We start from the raw sequence: 19,430 nt of genomic DNA, 5'->3' as shown, positions 1-19,430 counted from the left end.
TCCTGATACTGTGACCATTATTTCCTCTGACTAGTGAGGGACTGAGTTTAAACTATAGAACAGCAAGGTAGACGGACATAGATGAAGGAAGGAGCAATGAACTTGTAAAATGCTTGCCCCTCTGATGCCCTTTTTTTGGTAAAATTTAGTGATTTGGAGATGGTCATGGCTTGGGTTGTGCCTGAAAATCGTTCCTAGGTAGCGTAGCTCTGTGGTGGAGTGGATGGAGCCATGACTGTGATCTAGGTATTTTGGGGTTTGATTAATAGCCCCAGCATAGGAGAAGCCAGGCAGAGAGTGACAGGATTGAAGATGGATGGCCTGCTTACCTCTTCTGTTGTGTGCAGAAGTGGGTTGTCGGTGACTGGCAAGCACCGGTGTAGAATGTAGAATCTACCACTCGTCCTTGAGGATGGGAAGGCAGGGCATCTACTATCAACACTCCTTAAGTGAAGGGTGCACTGGGCATGTAGAATTTGCAGTAAAACCACAAACAACACCTGGTGGCTACTTTAATGGTGGCCCCTGACAGTCATTCCTGACACTGTGGAATGTGTGGGCTATTTGCTTGGGAGGGGATTGATTATGATGTTGTTATGACCATTGAGGGAATTGGGGATAGAGATTTGCAGAAATGAAAAAATTTATTAATTTTCAAGAAATTAAGAGTTTGAAATTACAAATGTATAATTCTGTGTGAAAAATACTGCAGCAGTGATATGGAATGATATAGTGCAGTTGTGTAAAATCTTACCATAATGTTAGATGTGCTTCTCTTCACTGTTGCTCTATTCACTTCATATTAATTTTAATATATATGAGGTACATAAGTCATGTAGCTTTACAAGGCGAGTCCCTTCTAAAAGACCAAAATTGGTCATGTAGTTTTACAAGTTAGGTCATCTGAAGGAACAAAGATTAATTAATATAGATAAGACAGATAGTGGGATAGCCCTATGTGGGATGAGCACAGTTTGGGCTAACAGTTGTGAGATGAGTGGAAAAAATAGAAAGAATATTAGCTGGGAGCAGTACAGTGGCATAGGAAATTATCATCTAAATAGTCTTTCAGGGTAGTTTTAAATGTGGACAGGTTGGGTGTTTTAGTTATCTGTTGAGGAAGGGTGTTCCAATCTTTGGCTATTTTATGGGAGTAGAGGGAGTCTCCGTGATAGTTGTGAGATTGGGTTACTTTTAGCATTAGTTTGTTGGATGACCCGAGGAGTCTACAGTTTGTGTTTGGCTGGACTATGTTTGATAGAAATGGGCAGTCGGTAGGGTTGAATATGATTTTTATGGGCAAGTGAAAGTTGTTTTAGTAATAATAGGTTGGGAAGTTCTAGCCAGTTGACCTGTCTGAGAGCAGTGCAGTGGTGTGTTCTGTGGGGTTGGTTGGTGACAAACTTAGCTATTCTGTTATAGCGGATGTCTAGTTTATTTAGGTCAGTTTTTGATAGGCTAGTAAAGACGTCAGAACAGTATAGTAGGGTGGATAGCAAGTGGGATCTTGCAGTGGCCAATCTACCTTGTTGTGTAGGGTAAGGTTTAACCCTGTATAGAGTGCCTAGTTTAGAGTAGATTTTTTTTGATGATCAAATAGATGTTTTTATCAATGGTTACCCCTACCAGCTAGGTCTGATTGGAGGATTTGATTGTTGTACCATTGGTAGATAGTGTGGAGAGGGATTGGGTACTGGGTTTGGAAGATTTGTTAGAGAAAATTATGAGCTTGGTCTTATTTGGATTTAGGATGAGTTGATGGTTGGTAAGGTACTTTTCAATCTCTTGGAATGATGATTGCATTTTGTGTTGGAGTTCTTGTGGGGAGTGGGCTGAGCAGATAAAGATGGAGTCATCTGCATATTGGATGATGGTGGCATGCTGGGTGGCAGTATATAGGTTGTTGGTAAATATTATGAAGAAGAGAGGCCCAAGTATGGAGCCTTGTGGTACCTCTGTGGTGACTGGTAATGGTTGGGAGAGGCTGTTTGCCCATTTAAACCTGTTGACGGTAGAATAGATAACTTTGAAACCATGTTAGGGGTGTGGTATTGAGATTGTAAGTGGCAAGTTTGTTGAGGAGCAGCTGATGGGACACTGTGTCAACAAAGCTTTTGCCATATCTAAGAAAATGTCTGAGACTAGTTGTCCTTCAATTTTGAGGTGGCGAATGGTCTCTCTAAAGGTTATGAGTTAGTACTGTGTTTAGGCTTGAAACCATGCTGGGTGCTGGAGAGTAGATTGTTGGTAGTGAGGTGATTCATGAGTTGCTGGTGGATACATTTCTCTAGAATTTTGGCAAGGGAGGACAGAATGGCGATGGAACTGAAGTTGGTTATGTCTCTATATGGGCCACCTGTATGAAGTAGTATGATATGAGAGCTTTTCCATAATTTGGGACTATTTGGAGATAGTGGTTTATTAGTAATATGGGGTAGGCTATGGATGGGGCCGCTAGTTTTAGGTATCCATTTGGAAGTTGGTCGGCAGCTAAGCAGTACAATTTTAATTTACATAGGAGTTTTTATTTAGGAAGTTGGAATGAGACTAAAGGAGGAGGAATTTGTGTCATTAGAGGTAGGGAAGGGGACAGTGAGTGGTGGGATTGTTCTGTTGTCTAGGAGGGACGTGATAGAGTTGATGAAGTGGGAATTAAATTGTGAGACTAAGGACACAGAGGAGTTAGTAGTGAGGGGGTAGGGGTTTTACCAGGGTTAAGGAGTTGGTAGATATTCTGCCAGAATTTTTGTGGATTGTGCTGGTATCTTTGTTGGCAGGTGAGGAAATAGGTTCTTTTATCCTTGATGATGTTTTAGAATGGCTTCTAAGTTGTTTGTAAAGGGTGAGATCATTGTTATTTTTGGTCATATGATATAGTGACCAGGCCTTATCTCTTTGTTTTATTAGTTGTTTTCTTTCTTTAGAATGCCATGGTAGCTGTTTGTTTTTTTGGCAAATATTTCTGAGGGGGCAAGATTATTTAATATTTCAAGGAATTTGTTATTAAAATATTCTACAGCTAGGTCTAGTTTCAGTTTTTTTAATGGGGACCAGTCACAGTTTTGTAGTAGTAAATTGAAGGTGTCAGAGAAGAAATATTTTTTGCTATGGGTGTATTTGTATGAGATGTTGGTTTGTATATGTTTTTTCTTCCTAACTAGAAATGTAGGGGCATTGTCACTTAGCATGACTGGTAGACAGCCTGCCTGGTACCCGTGGTTTGGTTTGTTGGTTAAAATCTAATCTGGAAGTGACTTTTTATTGTAGTGCTTGTCGATGTGGGTGGGGTGGTTAATAATTTGGGTGAAGTTGTATAAGTTTATAAATGAGATGAGGGAGGTGGAGGAGCAGGAGAACCAGTCTAGGCTGAAATTCTCCTAGAATGATGGTTTCTTGGGATAGAGAAAAAAGATGACCAGGATAGGAGGGATTCTATGTTGTGCAGGTTGTTGCCTGGTGGTAGGTAGATGGCTATGATGTTAATGGATTTGTAAGGATTAATTTGGAAGCTAGTGATAAGGAGTTCAGCACGAGAGATGTCTGATGGGGAACGGTTCAGTTTTTCTAGATTGTGATTCTTTAAACATAATTGCTACACCCCCACCACGTTTGTTTATCCTGTCCTGTCATATAATATTGTAACCATTTGTAGTAATTTCAGAGTCTTTGATGTGGGTCTTTAACCAGGTTTCAGTTATGACTGCAATGTCTGGGGAGTAGGAGGCAACATTGGCATGGAATTCAGGTAATTTGTTTGCAAGACTTCTGAAATTAAAGCATGTAATGAGAAGGGTCAGAGTTACTGATAATAGGTAAAGATGTATAGGTAGTGGTGTCTGTGAGATTTTGGGTGTATGTGGAGGAACAGGAGCTTGGGGGTAATGGGTCGGTTAACTGGGAGGTACAGATAGGCCCAGGATTGGGATGGATATCTGATAAAAGTTTTATCTTAGAGTGTACAAAATTAGGTGCTTCAGTTTGGTCATAAGTTGGTTATACCTGTAGAAGGACAACTGAGTGTTGGTGTGTTGTATATGTCTTGAAGGGAGGACATTAGTATTAAATCTAGGGCAAGTCTTACGGATTCACTTTAGAACACTGAAATTCAAAACACTGAGATTAAAATCTTGAAAATTCAGAACACTGAAAACTCAAAACATTGAATCACATAACACTGAAAAAACATAGGAAACCAACATTTAATACATGCCAGGACAACTACATACAGAAACAAAAAACAAACCCTATTACACTTCTCCAAATATAAGCAGGGGGCAAGCCCCCTGCACCCCCACACCCCCTACTACTTAAATATATCAACTCAAAGATTGCACTACACAGAACAAAATGGCACACATACCATTCCACACATTATGACTGCCTGTTTAAATTGTAAAAGAAACTATCCTCAACATTCTCTTACAAACACTACTTCACTGGTAAAACATTACACATTACTATATATCTCTCCGATACTTACCGGAGTTTCATAGTAATCTCAGTGATGTTCTCTTCTTACTTGCTATACTACAACATAACACATCTTTGTGTAGTGTGATCTCGGAGTTGACATATTTAAGTAGCAGGGGGTGTGGGGGGGTGCATGGGGGGCTTGCGCCCTGCTTATATTTGAAGAAGTGTAATATGGTTTGTTTTTTATTTGTTTCTCTATGTAGCTGTGTTGGAATATAGTACATTTTGCTTTCCTATGTTTTTTCAATGTTATGGGATTCAATGTTTTGAGTTTTCAATGTTGTGAATTTTCAAGATTTTGGTCTCAATGTTTTGAATTTCATTGTTATGGGCTTTCGATGTTCTAAAGTGAATCTGTTCCTACTGGGACTCTAATTTCTGAGGATGGTACATATGGACATCACCTTTATGCCCTATACTACGCAAGGAGCATACACATGACATACTGCATACCTGATCCCTAGTGTAATTAATGCTGCAACAGTAAAGAGAGGGATGTCTACTGTTATGGTAAGATTTTACACAACTGTACTTTCCTCTGGTGAGATATTACATGAGAGTGATTCCACGGATTTTGACAGTACAATGGTCGCTGTGGTTCCAGCCCATGAACTCTCCCATATCTCTCTGAAAGATTTGCAGGACTCGTATCATTTGTTGGCTGGAACTGCCAGCGGTGTTTCTAGGTCAGCCATTTGTTCCATCCTCTCCCCAGTACACGACTGTGGATGCTTCTCAACTGAGGTGGGGGTATTTTTGGTAAAACTAAGTATGTGATCCCCATCAATGGTCAGCTTGTGGATCAGTGTCCTGGAGATAAGGGCAGTCCTTCTAATGTTACAGGCTTTTCAGGATTTCCTCTCCAGAGCTGTGATTTCTATCCAGGCAGATAACATCAGTAGTCTGGTATATCAGCAAATGGGGAGGAGCATGTTCTTACCCATTATGTTGAGAGGCCATTAGAGTTTGGCAGTGAGCGATGTTTTCTCACCACTTTCTGGTAGCAACGCATATACTGTAGAAGTCCAAGGTTTTGGTGGACACGTTGAGCAGATGTTTCCTTCTTCCTCAAGGAGTGGTCCTTCAGTCGATTGATGGCCAGTCACATCTTCAGCTGCTGAGGCCAAACATATTGTGATCTATTTTGCCTCCCTTTTCAGCAACATGTACAGTAGGTTCTTCACTCTGATTCACCCAGAGGGAATGTCCCAGTAGAATGCTCTGATCCACACTTGCCCCCCCCCCCCCCGGTTGCTTCTGTACTTATCCTCTCATCCTGTCTCATCACAAAAGTCTTTCAGACAGCAATGTGGAACAAAGCTACATTGATACTCATTGCCCCCATTTGAAATCAACAGGTGTGGTTTCCCTTCCTCTGGCCTTACCTTGTACATCTGCCATGGATGTTGGATTCTTCTCCAGATCTCCTGTTTCATCCTTCTCAGAATCCTCACCCAGGCTCAGAGAAAACTAATAATTTGTTGCCGTTCTCAAACTATCGAAAGCCTTTTTATGGGGTACTTTCTTATTACGGCCACTGTTTAGAGATCCCGTTTCTCCATGCGACATCACTGTTCTCCTACAGGCCTTGACTGTACTCCCTTTCAAATCTGCAGCTAAGGTGGACTTGAGGTTTTTGACCTGGAAAATATTTATAGTAGCTGTCACTTCTGCAAGAAGAGTTGCAGTCTGCATGCCCTTTCCTGCAAGAATCCATATTTTATTTTTCCCAAAGACAGGATTACCTTAAGGACAAATCCTTCATTCTTACCTAAGGTAGCCTCTGACTAACCAGTTTGTTGGTCTTTCCATTTGCTTCCCCCATTTTTCCAAAAAAGGAAGTGTGTATGCTAAACTTTAGACATTCATTGTCCGCTCTGACTTTATCTACATCGCACCAAGTCTCGTATGAAAACCATTCAGTTGTTTGTGTCAATTTCTTCAACAAAACTGGGTGCAAAGCATTAAATAAGTTAGCTCTCTCTCAATGGCTTTCAGATTACATTCCTTATGTATGCAAGGAGAAGGGTTTGTACGTACCTAGTATCTCAAAAGCTCATTCCACTAGATCAGTGGCCACGACTACTGCAGTCTTTTTCAGGGATCCTATTGATGGTATTTGTCACCCATTCCTCTTGGTATACATGACGAACAAGCAGGGTAGTTCATTTATATGCTTTATTACACAGAAACACATCAGGATGGATCACAGACTTACAAAATATAAATGAAATGACTAACAGACAGACTACACAGACATGCATGCTTATATCCAGCAGCTTACTACAAAATGGCAGTCAGGCTCGCACGTGCTCAGTATTTATACACTTGTGCAAGCCCACACACACTGATCTACATCCCCCCTCTTAAACAGATTGTCCTCAGTGAAATGACATTAGAAACAATCACAATGTACATGTCCAAGTTGGCATGTATCTATAACATGGTCAGAAATATGACCTGATCTAGTAACATAATTGGGACAGTTTTCAGTGAACAGTTCATATCAGGAACTTCAGGATTCATCACAGAAATGGGGATATTTACGGGAATGTCCTCAGGAATTGGAACGCTGGACAACTCACTCTGAGATAGTCTTTCTCACAGGCTAGGTGCTGTGGGACAGGCTCAGACACCGGCATCAAATGTTTCTGAGTCTGCCTAAACTCTGCTCCTTGCGATTCTACAATGTACGATCTTGACTCTGAGCAAATACTCTTCACAACTCCAGTCCGATCATAACTTTTGCATTCTCACTGTCACTCCTTCATGTAATGGATTGAGCGGTTTGCTGGACTTATCGTAATAAGATTTCTGGTATAAGCATTTCTTTAACAGATGGGTTTTCAAAAATATGTTATTCTTAGCACTTGGAACCAACAAGCTACTCCTGATTGGTAATGTAATTCTGGTTTGTCGTGACAGAAGTCTCTGGGCAGGTGAACCAAGATGTTTGAAAAACATGCATCTGGACCATTTCTCCCCAGGCCTGTGCTGAAAATTGGCTTCATTCCAAGTCAGACTTTCTCAGTAAACAAATGATGTGATGTTGACCTATCTTGCCTTCATTCTTCACTGGTTGGGTTAGGAACCGATCGTCAGTTCTGACTTGGCCGTATACAAAAGCACGAGGTCTTCCACTGGCTCATGGCTGTATCCCTATCCAATCATGCTCTAGTAAAGCTCCCCAGATCTCGTTTGATGTTAAACAGATCTGGCGCTTCCATTCTGGCTAAGTTGAACTATTTTTTCTTCTCATTATAAATATACTTGCTGTTTTTGGCTGTCATTTAGTTAGAGATTAGTGTTTAAGTAGGTTTCTGTTGTTTAAGAGAGTTCACTGCTCTGCTTTGCTTCTGGCCATTGTTTTTTATTCGTCAGGCCTGTCTTATTCCCATATCCCAGTTTAGTTTTTTGTGTTAAAGCCCTTTTTACACACTTGTTTAAATTAGTGTGTGTTACTGAGAAAATTGTTGTTTCTGTTGCTTCTTCCCAAGTAAAACCAGCAGCTCATTTAAGTTAGAGGGCTGCTGTTTGCCTGTTTAAGTTAGAGGGCCTTCTTTCTCCCTTCCCCCTCCCTTTTGAACTCGGCAGCTTCATTTCAGTTAGAGAACTGCCACCCTTTCCCTTTCTTCTGTTGTAATTGTTATATATTTCTTGTTGATGTTAAAAAAATGTATATATACACACACACACACACACACACATATATATATATATATATATATGTGTGTGTGTGTCTGTGTCTATATATATATATATATATATATATATATATATATATGGTTTACTATCATAAATTCGAAAGTAAAAATAAATAATGTCTTTATTTTCTAATTTATGCATCGAAAATGAACATTTTCGAATAATAGTAAACTCGAAAACAAGGGTGTATTGTCGAAAATGTCGCTTGCAACATTTACGGCGATACACAGCACGCCAACCCTTCCCATAATCACCTACCTACCTAACCGAACACATAGTTATGCAGGGGCTGCCTGCACTTCTGTGGGGAGCTGTGTCCCCCACACCCCCCCTAACTTAATATTCCAACTCCGAGATCGCACTACAGTGAGGAAAGGGATGCATTTCCCTAACTGCACTGTACCGCGATCCACTCCCATGACCGAAAGTTAGAATTGCGAATGCACAGTTCATTCGCAATGCAAACCTTCGCTCATGTCACCTGCCGTAATATGAAGTATTCGAACATCTGATGTTCGAATACTTCATAAGTCAAATGCGTCGACATAATGGTAGCAAACCTATATATATATATATATATATATATATATATATATATATATATATATATATATATATATATATGGTGTGTGTGTATATGTATATATATATATATATATATATATATGATACGTATATATTTAGAGAATAGACTGTTGAGTAGTTAGCTTCTTATACTTGTGTTGTTATTGACTTTAATATACTGATTATGTCTAAAGAAAGCAAACCCTCTGGGTTTAAGACGTGAGCTTTGCATCTGCAAGAATCCTGTTCTATTTGCCACTCTTTTAGTTATAGATTGCTGCTTGAAAGGAAGAACAAGCTTATAAAGAGAGGTTTATTGATGTCCCCCTTCATTGAGGTGTTTGAAGAAGGTCAGGGATCTTCAAAATTGACCAAGTCCCCTTCATCCAAATCTGACAGATCTGGAAAATGGCCGTCTACTTCTTCTGGCCAATCAGAGCCAGCAAAAAAACTGATCAGAGTGGAATCTCCGGACCCAAAGATTGCTGGGCCTGAAAAATCTTCCTCATTGGCTCCTTCAGTACCGGTGCCGATAGAGTTTGAATTACGGAGCCGGTCCCTGGAATTGGTACTGATCTCCCTGAAATTAAAGTCACCACTTCTACAACCAGTAGGATCTCCAGCTCCCTCCTCTCGGTCCTCCAGGAGTCTTTCTGATAATGACGTTGATCGGGTGGTGCGCAGACTTTAAGGATACCAGCGCTGGCCAAACTGCTAATGGCTCCAACCCTGAGGGATTTGGAACAGACGAATACCTCCCCTTTGACTTTGATTCTTTCTCCAAGCCTACCTGAGACCTTGGAAACGGAATTTCTGTAACCCATCGTAGTGGAACCCTCGGTGCCAAGACCCATCCCGGCATCTTCGGGCCCAACAACTGTTCCGACATCCTTGGTTCCGTCTGAACATGAGGGGTCTAGGAGGTGATGCTCTCATCGGGTCCATGGAGGAGAATCATTTGTCGGATCTAAACTTGCCTCTCTGGGCTTTCGGCGCAGGTGAGCTTGGCTCCTTCACTGGCCTTGGAGACAACTCCCTTGGTTCCAGGGATGCCTTCTGGTTCTTTGGAGCCAGAGGTGTCTGATCAGGGGAGGAGGGATTTTGAGGTGATGAGGAGAGTACTGTCTCCACAGACAGCTCCACTCTTGGGTCCAGACATTCTTCCCCCAAAGGCACCGGCATTTGTCTCAGCACCACACTATCCACAGACATGCGGAGACCCTAGGTCTCAGGATACCCCATCTGGTGAACTCCTCTCTTCTGAAATCTCTCCAGAATACCTTTATGAAGAGATCCCTCATAAGAGACTTTGCAAGAGGAAGCATTTAGACTCCCCAGAGGAGGCAGTCACTTCGGCCACAGACCTTGATGAGTCATCCTGTGAGGATGTCTCCTTTGCTAACATCCTAGAAATCCTTAAACAGAGAGGTGGCTGGAAGTACATCAACCCTTCTGAGGAGGAGTCTGTATACCTGAAGGCTTTTGGGTCTCCCCCTTCCTCCACTTGGGTGTCTCTGCCTTTCAACGAGCTCATGGAATTTCATTCGAAAGGCATGGAATTTTCCAGACTCAGTGGAACCTGTTCCTCGGAGGCCAAACAAATGTATAACTGCACCTTCAGACAGGGAATTTCTTATTAAGGGTGTCCCAGTAGATATTATGGAGGTGGGGGCAGCCACCAAAAAGGAACTGTCAGAGACATCCTTGTCGGTCCATCCACCAAGCAAGAAGTCTCAAATAATGGACAGATATGGAAAGCGCATGTCCTCTTCAGCAACCTTTGCACTCAGATCGTTGGAACTACCTGATGCACATTACTAGGCTACAAAGAGATTTCCTAAAGGTGCTAGGAGATGCTCTACAAAGTTCAGTATATGCAGAGGTATCAGACAAGGTTTTCTCTCAGCTCTCCACCTTAGTCTATGTGGTTAACTCCTCCATAAGACTTATTTCTTACACAGCAGATGGAGCGTGTAGGGCAACGGGTTCAGGAATTTCCTTGAGGAGGCATTCCTGGATGCACTTATGTGACTTTGCGGAACCCTTTAAGTCTGCTTTTATCAATGCCTCCTTTGATGGCTCATCTTTCTTTGGGCCAAACGTTAAGGACACACTCATCAGTTGTGAGCAAGAAGAGAAGACTCTTTCTGACATAGGAGTCTGTTTTTCAGAGGGAACAGGCAGCTCTAGAAGTTCAAAAGTTGCCGGACAAAAGAGTTATCCAGAGAGTCCCCGCTGACCAGATAAGATCTGGAACTTACTTAAGGTTCTTTTTAATGCCAAAGAGAACAGGGGACTAGAGGCCCATTTTGGACCTCAGCAGATTAAATGAATCAGTAAGAAAGACAAAGTTCCAGATGGGTAACACTGCAGTCACTACAGCCCCCAGAGTGTTCACCAAGTGCATGGCAGTGGTCATGGCTCATTTGAGATGTCTAGGATTCTGAGTGTTTCCATATCTAGATGACTGGCTCCTAACTGCCACCACCGAGCATCTACTACTACAAACAAGACACGCCACGCTACTTCTCTGCTCTCACCTGGGAATCACAATAAATTACGAAAAATCTGCCTTGTTGCCATCCCAACATTTTTATAGGGACAGATCTAGACACAGCAAAAATGATGGCAAAACTTCCTCCGGAAAGAGTTTTAGTGATATGACATCAGGTCTTAAACCTTCCTTCCAAGAAAAGAGTACAGGCAAAAACAGTTCTGAAAGTCTTGGGAACCATGGCAGCGGCGATAAATTTAGTTCTACTAGCATGCATGCACTTGAGAATTCTGCAGTGGCTACTGTTCACTCAGTGGTCATTGCAGAAACTTACCCATGTCTCACAAAATTCTGCTAACAGAGTCCTGCAAGAAAGACCTTTGCTGGTGCCTTCACTCCACTCATGACATCAGGTCGACCCTTTGTTCCTCCACATCCTTTAGCCACGGTAACCACAAACTCCTCCCAGACGGGGGGGGGGGTATTATCTGGGAAGGACAGTCCAAGGCACTTGGCAGGATCACGAGGCCCATTTGCACATCAGTGTCCTATAGGTGAGAGCCGTGCTTTTGGTGTTGCAAGCACTTCAAGACTCTCTCCCACTGGGAACAATTGCATTACAGACAGACAAAATGTCAGTTGTTTGGTACATAAACAAACAAGGAGGAACCAGGTCCTACCCTCTTTGTTGAGAGGCCCTGAGGGTATGGCAGTGGGCGATCTCCTCCCAACGCTTTCTGATAGCAATTCACATCCAGGGGAAATCCAACGTGATAGAAGACAAACTCAGCAGAGCTATTCTGATGTCCCCTAAAGATATTAGCATATTACAGAAGGGGTTAACACAGATAAATGACTGGTGCCAAAACCACTGTCTAAAACTAAATGCAAAAAAGTGCATTGTTGTTCCCTTTGGCAAAGAGGTAGCCCCTGCAAATTACAATATAGGCAACAATTCCCTAAGCTCGAACCTATGCTGTATGAATTGGGAACACAAGCTGATAGTCTAAACTTTAATCACCGTCTGTCCACAGTGGTTAGGAAAGCCTTTTACATTGCAGTCCTCATAAGTAAGGTCATCGCATCCAAGATCATGGATGTTATAACTTTTCTATACCACTCAAAAAACCACTAATAAAGTACAGTGTTTCCTTTTGTATGCATCTTACCAGACACCTGTAGCAACTGGAGAAACCACAGAGGTTCCTGACCACAAGAATTTAGAGACTCCAAAACATGACCTACATGGAAAAATTTAAAGACCTGTCACTCTACTCTGTGTCCTACAGGCTGCTGGGAGGCAACTTGTGTCTGGCCTACAGAGCAGTCTCTGACCCAGCCCTAATGGAAATGCTGCACATCCGCAAATCAAGTAGGACAAGAGTCACTCGACCCAGATATCTCAGCCTAGCCTGTGACTTAAACAAAGCATGCTGGAGAGACAGCTACATCTCCCAGAGACTGACGCTACTCCTGAATAAACTCCCAATTCATGTTGAGCAGAGCTCCTTAATGACCCTATTTAAGCACAACATTGACAGCTGGATGGGGCACCATAAATTCATTCCAGGGGTGGCACCCATATCCCTCATTGTTAGGGGAAGCTGGTACTAATCATAGATTTACTCCACAAACAATCAAACCATCTAACAATGGCCAGTTAAATGGCTAGGCTTATAAAGGTCGTAGAGCCATCAGCTTAGTAAACTTCTGTGAACCTGAAATTTCCTTCCTGTTTCATTTCTGGAGTGACTGCACTTGACAACCTTTACAGCTTGTTTAGGTACTCTCCAGGTTCCAGATCTAAAAGCAATACTTCTGTGTCTTTTTTTCATATTATTTGCAGTTTTGCACATTAAGGTATGGGCAAACTTTTGATCTGAGGTATTACAAGTCCAGGATTATGGATAAAAGGAGGAACTTGAGTCTTGAATCCAAAGTCTGAGTGGCCAAAGTCGGTCTCTGATCTGAATGCCCATCCATTGAGGAAGGATGGAAGCAGACAACACAGATCTATCAGTATGGTAGGTATATAACTTGCATTTGCACCCAGGGATCTTACAGAAATTGATCCAACATTGTGAAATTCCTTGTAGATATGTTTGGTTCCATTTACAACACACAGTTAAAGAAATTCTGCTTCAGGACTAGCTGCCTTTTCATTCCCATTTGATGGAGATGTTTCTGTTTGACTTTCCACCCTTTCCTCTGATTACCAGATTGCTTCAAAAGATCTAGGACTCTCCCAGGATAATTGAGCTAACCCCTTTTTGGTCCAGGCAACAGTAGCTGTCTGTCCTTGGATCACTGTTGTAGTATTCCAATACTAATGAGTTATCTCATCTAGCTAACCATAGCCAAAACCTTCCATACAATAATATGTCCGAAGTATGACCTAAACTTGTGGGTATTAAGGTACATAAGCGGACATATGAACATAAGATCCTCAGACTGTCTTCCCTTATATTTGCCTAAGAGGAAAAGATTTTCTAATTGGTAACAAATCAAGAACTAGGGTCATTTTGAAGCTCAGGCACTACTGATTTTGCAATGTCTGTATGAGTTACTGTCTTCGGGTCTTTCTTACTCCTCTGTCAAGATTCACCCTTTGGCCATCTCTGCTTGTCTGCCTATAGATTCCCCCTTTCTACATGCCTCAAGTTAAACAGTTTTTGAAAGGGATTTTACATATGCTCATGAGGCTAATTTGAAGTTCTTAGTTAGAAAAACAGTGTTATACATTGCCTGACTTTTGCATGGAGGGTATCCCAAGTTACCTGCTCTCATGGTGAATCAACCCCATCTCAGCTTTCACAATGATAGGATAACTTTAAGAACAGTCCTTCCTTTATGCCTAAAATGGTTTCAGAGTTTACGCTCATTTCCCAGTTTTCTTGCACTGACAAGACAATATCCTTCAGGAATTCTGATCAGCTGTTTGTTTCATATAAATGTAAGAAAAAGGAACAGTCGGTGTCAAAACAGAAAATTTTTAAGTGGCTGTCTCATTTTATTGCTTTTTGTTATTCACACTATAACAACACAGTTCCAAGCAAAGACAGGGCCTACTCTGCAAGGCTTTGACTGCTACTATGGCTATTTGGAAATGGGTGGTCTCTAGAAATTTTCTAGAGGCATCAACTTGTTCTCAGTACACACTTACCAAGCACTTTAAGCTGGATTCTTTTATAGGTCTAGAGCAGGAGTCTCAAACTCAAGGGAGCATGAGGGCTGCAAATAACCCCAAGGATTTTTTTTTGGGGGGGGGGGGGGACACAAGTCCAAGTCATCCACAAGCTATATATTTTTTTTAATTAGCAAAAAATAAATTATCAAAAAAATTTGATTTGAAGCAACAGACCAATACTATTCTATTGTATTAGTTTCAACTATTCTAGTAATTGCACCTAACTCTATGACAAAGTATTTGTTGTCCATGAAAATTATTGCCTTTCTTCATTTTGACTGTTTAGCTGACAATGTTTTGCAGAGACCAGGACATCAATATATTAGCCTTTATGTCACATGAAGCAGCCACTCAGCAGCCACTCGCAAGGTAGCTGTCAAGTGTTCATCAGTCAGCCTTGAAAATGGATTTGCTTAATTTCATAGATGAAAAAAAATGTTCATAAACTTATGTACTGCCAAACATTGCAAGGATTCGAGCAGTCATAGAGAAAAGCTTTGGAAACTTATTATCGACTCATGTCCTTATAAAAATCTGAAACGCCAATATCTATCTACTTCTGTTTCAGAACACTATCGCACTGAAGTTCCAACAACTCCATCTGGAATTCTTCAGAGACATTGTCAGCACCTATGGAGAAAAGCGTAGTAAAGATGGCAAATAGGGGTTCTAGTGCCTCGAAATCCTGAAACTGACGGTGAAATTCTGCTCTTAACTTGCTGACTGCGTCTGAATATTCTTTCAAGAACTGTTTTTTGACTGTTCCGAGTGACTGTAAGGCTGAGAAATAAGCTAGATTACCATCCATCAGCTGTTTTGCCCACAGGAAAAATTTACATCTGAAAGCCTTGACACTGTCATACATCCGCGTTATCGTCTGTTTTGTGTCCTGGAGCTTGTGGTTGAGTTCATTAAGATGTGTAATATCTGTCAGAAAACTAAGGTTAGATATGAAAAATGGATCGCCTAACTGAGGAATTTCATTTTCTTTCATTGCCATGAAGACTGCTATTTCCTGTTGAAATGCAAAGAATCTTTTCAGCACACTTCCCCTACTTAGCCATCTGACTTCAGTGTCATGGAGTAATTCTCCATATTCTGTATTAAGATTAGATAGAAAGTCACTAAACTGGCAGTGATTTAGACCTCTTGCGCATAAAAAAGTTAATCACCTTAGCAACATCCTTGGCTTCCTTCATTTGGAGACTTTTTCTGCAGAATGCAGTGAATAGCATCGAAGGTGTCAGTGACACTAACACTGTTTTGAGCTTTGCTTTCAGTAACCCAACAATACCAACTTTTTCAGAAAACATTGAGGGTGCACCATTAGTCACTACTAAAACAAGCTTATCCCATGACAATTCTGACTTTTCTATACATTTTTAAAGTTCGCCAAGTCTGTCACATCCCATGGTTGTGCCTTTCAAAGGCAACAGGTCTAGTAATTATTCCATAACATACAAGTTAAAAAAAAAAAATTTGTATTTTTGATTGTAACCTCAGTATTTTTGTTTGTAATGTAAGTCTCTGTAATCTTTGTGTAATCTGTGTTGGAGCTTTTCTCCCCAAGACTCCATTGAAAACGGGTTCTTTTGGCCCAATGGACTATCCTGGTTAACCAACTGCAAATAAATAAAATAAATAAGTTTCTGTCCACACCTTGAATAAACACAATGCAGTATGCGGTATCTGTTATGCCAGTGCTCTCATCAAGGGCAACTGAAAAAGCTTCAGACTGTTTTACATATGTAAGTAGTTGCTGATGTACATTACTGGCCATTTCAGTAGTTCTGCTGCCCACGGTATTTGCAGACAAACTTATACCTTCAAACAATTTTGCTTGCTTTGATGAAGCAGTCTTTAATGAACTGACCTTTAGTGAATGGACAGGACACCTTTGTGATCATTTCACTGATAACAAAGCTTGCTCATACTAAATCTTCACTCATTTTGTTTAGGTTTTTGAAGATGTTTAACTGCTTGGCAAAAGCTGATTTTAGTTGATGACCTTTCTCTTCTCTCATTTTGCTTGTAATCATATCATATTTGTTACCATGCATAGTTTCATAATGTCTCCGTACATTGTACTACTTTGGAATGGAAACAGATTGATAGCAGATAAGGCATTTGATTTGACTATTCAACTCAGTGAAAAAATATAATTTTTCCCACTTCTCTTGGAAAACACTCTTTTTTCATCTACAATCTTTCATTTCTTGGATGATGACATCACTAATGCTCACTTGTAATACTAGTCTGCAATAAACAAACACAAAAAGAAAATTATATCGGTTTCCACATTTTCTAATACTGAAGCAAGTGCTTCCTTAGTAATAGATGATGACCACAAATTATAAACAAGTATTCTCTCGGTCTTTCTCAGTTCCCTTCCCGCCAGAAAATAACCTCCAAATGCTTTGTAATGTTTAACTGATATTACAAACTTTTGTCAGACACACACACACACACACACACACACACACACACACACACACACACACACACACACACACACAAACAAAACCTACCTTTGGGTAATTAACCCACACTATCCTGAGTTCCCTAAGACAGCCACGTAAACCACCAGGAACAAAGATATCCAGCAGCTGGTGCAGACTGCAGAGATAATGGGCACCTACCAAGTCAGACATTCCTGATAAGCAAATGTCAATAAATAGGTTAAGAAACCCCTGTCCAATAGATTTTCAGGTTGCTGTACCCATTTTCCTCCATCACTCACATATTTGTAAATCCTGGGTTGTACAAGGGGATATCTGTTATGTAGGGTTCTCTATACCTGGAGTCCTCCAGGTAAGCAGTAGTTTATGACCCAACAACTCCAGGGCTTGATCCATATTCCTGAATTGTGTCCTTTCTTGTAATTCACAGTCCACTATCCATGCTGTCCACATCCGTTTTTAAATGTGGTGCTTCACCTTTCATACCTAAATTGAAATCCACGAACTCACCCACAGTCATTCCATCAGTTTGTCAAAGTATGCACAAGCACTTCACTGACAGACAAAATAATTTCCCCCAACAACCCCTTCAGTAGCTTGCCCAAGTATGCACAAGCACCAGAATGAAACACTTCCCCTAGCAATCCCTTCATTAACATGTGCAAGTAGGCACAAGCACTAAAATGACGATATTATTTTGCCCAGCGATCACATTAGCAGTTTGTCAAGTGTGTAAAAGCACCAAAATGAAACATTTCCCCACTGTTCCCTTCAGCAGTATGTTCAGATATGCACAAGCACAGAAAGGAAGAAGTTTCCCCAGCAATCCCTGCATCAGCATGTTTAACTATGCACAAACAGTAAAATACGACATTTTATTTTGTCCTGGGATCACTTCAGATGTTTGTCCAAGCATCAGAATGAACCCCCCCCCCCCCCACCAATCCCTTCATCAGCATGTCAGAGTATGCACAAGCACTAAATTAAAACATTTTATTTTGCCCAGCAGTCACATCAGCGGTTTATCAAGTATGCACCACCACCAGAATGAAACATTTCCCCACTGATGTGTTCAGATATGGACTAGCACCGAAAGGAAACAGTTTCTCCACCAGTCCCTGGATCAGCATGCCTAAGTAAGCACAAGTGGGTTGGCTGCACACATCAGTAAGGGTTTCCAAGCAGCTTCACTCTTTTTACAAGTTCCACCACCCAGTCAAGTTCCCACTCTCTCTGCACCTGCATATACTTATGCATTGTGGCTGTAAGTACAGCTTCCCTGACTTTCCAATGATGAACTGCGATTCAAATCAGATTCTAAGCTAGAGCAGCTCAGCTCTTATTTATGCTGTCTCAGTACCTGATTTTCTTTTTTTAAGTAAGCATTTAATCATCATCTTCTTTTGGCTGTTCCCGTTAGGGGTCACCACAGCGGATCATCTGTTTCCATTTCTTCCTGTCCTCTGAATCTTGCTCTGTCACACCAGCCACCTGCATGTCCTTTCTCACCACATGCATAAACCTTATCTTAGGCCTTCCTCTTTTCCTGTTACCTGGTAGCTTCATTCTTAGCATCCTTTTCCCAATATACTCAGCATCCCTCCTCAGCACATGTCCAAACCAACGTAATCTTGCTTCTCTGGCTTTGTCTCCAAATCTTCTAACCTGGGCCGACCCTCTAATATACTTATTCCTGATCCTGTCCACCCCCGTCACACCCAGTGCAAATCTTAACATCTTTAACTCTGCCACATCCAGCTCTAACTCCTGCCATTTTGTCAATGCCACTGTCTCCAATCCATATAACATAGCTGGTCTCACTACCCTCTTGTAGACCTTCCCTTTCAGTTTTACTGGTACTTGTCTGTCACAAATCACTCCTGACACTCGTCTCCACCCACTCCATCCTGCCTGTGCTCTACTCTTCATCTCTCTTCCACACTCACCATTACTCTGAACTATTGATCCCAAGTATTTAAACTCATCCGCCTTCGCCAGCTCTACTCCTTGCATCCTCACCATTCCTCTATCCTCCCTCTCATTCACACACATATATTCTGTCTTAGTCCTGCTGACCTTCATTCCTCTTCTCTCTAGAGCATAGTTCCATCTTTCCAGGGTCTCCTCCACCTGTTCCCTACTCTCACTACAGATCACAATGTCATCTGCAAACATCATAGTCCACAGGGACTCCTGTCTGATCTTGTCTGTCAACCTGTCCATCACCATTGCAAATAAGAAAGGGCTCAGAGCTGATCCTTGATGTAATCCCACCTCCACCTTAAATGCATCCATCAGTCCTACTGCAGACCTCAACGCTGTCACACTACCCTTGTACATATCCTGTACCACTCTTACATACTTCTCTGACACACTCGACTTCCTCATACAATACCACAACTCCTCTCTAGGCACCCTGTCATATGCTTTCTCTAAGTCTACAAAAACACAATACCACTCCTTTTGACCTTCTCTGTACTTCTCCATCAACACTCTCAGAGCAAACATTGCATCTGTAGTGCTCTTTCCTGGCATGAAACCATACTGC

At 41.4% G+C, this 19,430-nt stretch overlaps 1 protein-coding gene across 2 annotated transcripts in view; it reads left to right on the top strand.

Annotated features, from left to right (window-relative positions):
- LYRM4 (LYR motif containing 4) overlaps positions 1 to 19,430 on the top strand; it is a 1,219,722-nt gene that overhangs the window by 329,805 nt on the left and 870,487 nt on the right. Inside the window, exon 3 of one of the 2 annotated variants that reach the window (XM_044064856.1) lies at positions 14,992 to 15,102. The exons of the other annotated variant lie outside the window; for it this stretch is intronic. Coding sequence (XP_043920791.1) covers positions 14,992 to 15,087 — 96 coding nt within the window. The 3' untranslated portion in view covers positions 15,088 to 15,102. Of the gene's footprint in view, positions 1 to 14,991; positions 15,103 to 19,430 lie in introns of those variants that run through there. 2 annotated transcript variants of the gene reach the window in all.

This window comes from Protopterus annectens, chromosome 3.part0 (assembly GCF_019279795.1).
Source record: "Protopterus annectens isolate FY-2018-M chromosome 3.part0, PAN1.0, whole genome shotgun sequence".
Classification (NCBI taxonomy): domain Eukaryota; kingdom Metazoa; phylum Chordata; order Ceratodontiformes; family Protopteridae; genus Protopterus; species Protopterus annectens.
This window is presented reverse-complemented; position numbering and strand designations above follow the sequence as displayed.